This window comes from Pipistrellus hanaki, assembly GCF_964339955.1.
Source record: "Pipistrellus hanaki genome assembly, chromosome: X".
Lineage (NCBI taxonomy): Eukaryota > Metazoa > Chordata > Mammalia > Chiroptera > Vespertilionidae > Pipistrellus > Pipistrellus hanaki.
This window is the reverse complement of record NC_140524.1, coordinates 11734109-11736179: the sequence shown is the minus strand read 5'-3', so window position 1 is coordinate 11736179 and position 2071 is coordinate 11734109. Positions and strand designations below refer to the sequence as shown.

The following is a 2071-nucleotide window of genomic DNA, read 5'->3' as shown; positions in this document are numbered from 1 at the left end:
GCACTGAGGTTGAGGAGTGGAACATTCCCACATGTGCTGGAGCACAGCCCTATTATAGGGACAACTCGACCCAGAGCTAAGAAAATAGGACTCTTTTGGGCTCATCTGAGCAGGACCTAACAACAAGTAGGCACAGCTGGAAGAGACCAAAGCAGGAAGCTTGTGAGGGGTGCATTGAAGAGGGGGGCTACCTACTGAGACTACGTGAACTACCATTTTCTGGGACAAACAGTGCCCCAGGGGCTCATCTGACCCAGGCAGTATTGGAGGTAGCCAAGTTAGAACTAACGGGGGCCTGGACCTTGAACAACAAAGAGTCCACCAACCATCCCCCCCTTCTCTCTGTAGAGATGGGGGTAGAGATAGGATTGTGACCTCTCAACGCATCCAGTGAACTAGCAACAGCAACACTAAACAATTTTTCTGGAATCAAATGAGCACATTTTCTATTAACCTGACCACTATATTTTGTACTATTTGAAAAGAGAGAAGATGGGGGCTCTAAAGATGTCCGCTCCCCCATACTTGGCCAGGGCCCACTCTGCAGAGCAGCCACAAGTCACCTTTGTGACATCACATGACTTAAGCAACTGGTTGCCCCACGACTGAGACTATAGAATTTTGAGGACAGTATATATAGGGCATCGCTGCTGTGACCACAGGCATTTCTGACCCCACTTTTGAAGAGATAGGATCTAGGGTACCAAATGCTTGTTGGTGAGCATCAACATGACTAGTCAGAGTACCTATGAGATGCAGGAAGCCAGGCTGGCCCCATCAGAGGATGGGCAGCCACCAATACTGGTCCAATATGATACATCCCCAGGCCCCCATGTGGGTCCCAGAGAGGCTTTGGAGAGGCACAGTAGCCAAGAAGAGGGCCAAGATCCAAGCCCACAAGACAACCCTCAACCGCAGGCCCCAAACCAAAGCGCCGACAACGTGGAAGGAAACAACATTCTTTATGGACTGTCCTTCCCAAGAAAGCTTTGGAGGATAGTGGAGGATGATGCCTTCCAGTCTGTGTGCTGGAATGAAGACGGACACACCGTGATCATAAAGGAAAACGTTTTCCAGAGGGAGATTCTCTGCCGAAGGGGCGAGGAGCAAATCTTTGAATTGAACAGCCTGAAGAGTTTCATCCGCTTGATGAACCTCCATGGTTTTAGCAAAATACACCCTGATGATTCTTCAGTTTGCTCTCCAAGGAATAAGATAATGGTAAAGTACAAAGTCCTCCCATTTTCCATGTTCCCTGTTACTCAAACATCTTCCTAGTGGACCCAGAAGAATGATATACTGAAAAGGCTTCATTTCAGGGCCTAAACCTTTTTCACATGATACAGTATTTATCAAAAAATGAGAAACTATAGATTTTTATTTGAAACTATAACCCCCTTAGAGATAACCTGCAGGGATGAGTAAAGACTCTGAGAGGCCAGTTAATGTCAAATAGATATCTTTTCTCCACAAATGACTAAATTAATTAATTTTGTTTCAGGTCTACCAAAACAGCAATTTCCAGAGAGACAAGCCTTGGCTCCTCCAAAACATTAACGCAAAAGGCAATCAAGTGGCCCGAGTTTGTCCAGGGACCAGTGCCAGCCCTGCAAAGAGAAAGAAGAAGATGGCCCCCACAAGACGCTCTCCAAGACTACACCAGGAGGACAGCAAAAAAGAAGCCGAACAAAAGGCTCAGGAGACAGATAAGAATGAATGGGGATCCAGTGCCACCCAGGCATTCGAGTTCTCCGCTCCTCAGCCCCTGAGCAGTACCAGGGAGGTCCAGTGTCCTATTGCAGCCAGTGGTTCAAGTGGGGAGGACACTTCTGGTAATTTCATGTTTGTGCCCACGGCTACTGCCGGAACCGATGGCACAGGGGATCTGTCCCCAAACCCCCCAAATGAACCGTCACAAGGTTCAGTGATGTCTTTATACAACATATACTATTCTTCTCTTATATCTGGCCTTGTAGACGTGGCTCCATCTCAGGACTCTCACCAGTCCGAGGAGGACCACGAGGGCTCCTTGGATAACAAGTGTTCACTCAAAAACAATGCCGGCCCATAG

General features: G+C 47.8%; 1 protein-coding gene across 1 annotated transcript; it reads left to right on the top strand.

Annotated features, from left to right (window-relative positions):
* Window positions 1–729: 729 nt before the first annotated feature.
* Window positions 730–2071, top strand: LOC311615550 (heat shock transcription factor, X-linked member 3-like; the record flags this gene model as incomplete). The annotated part of the gene is made up of 2 exons (XM_084870895.1): window positions 730–1221; window positions 1502–2071. 2 exons carry the CDS (start codon window positions 730–732, stop codon window positions 2069–2071), a joined length of 1062 nt encoding a protein of 353 aa, XP_084727021.1.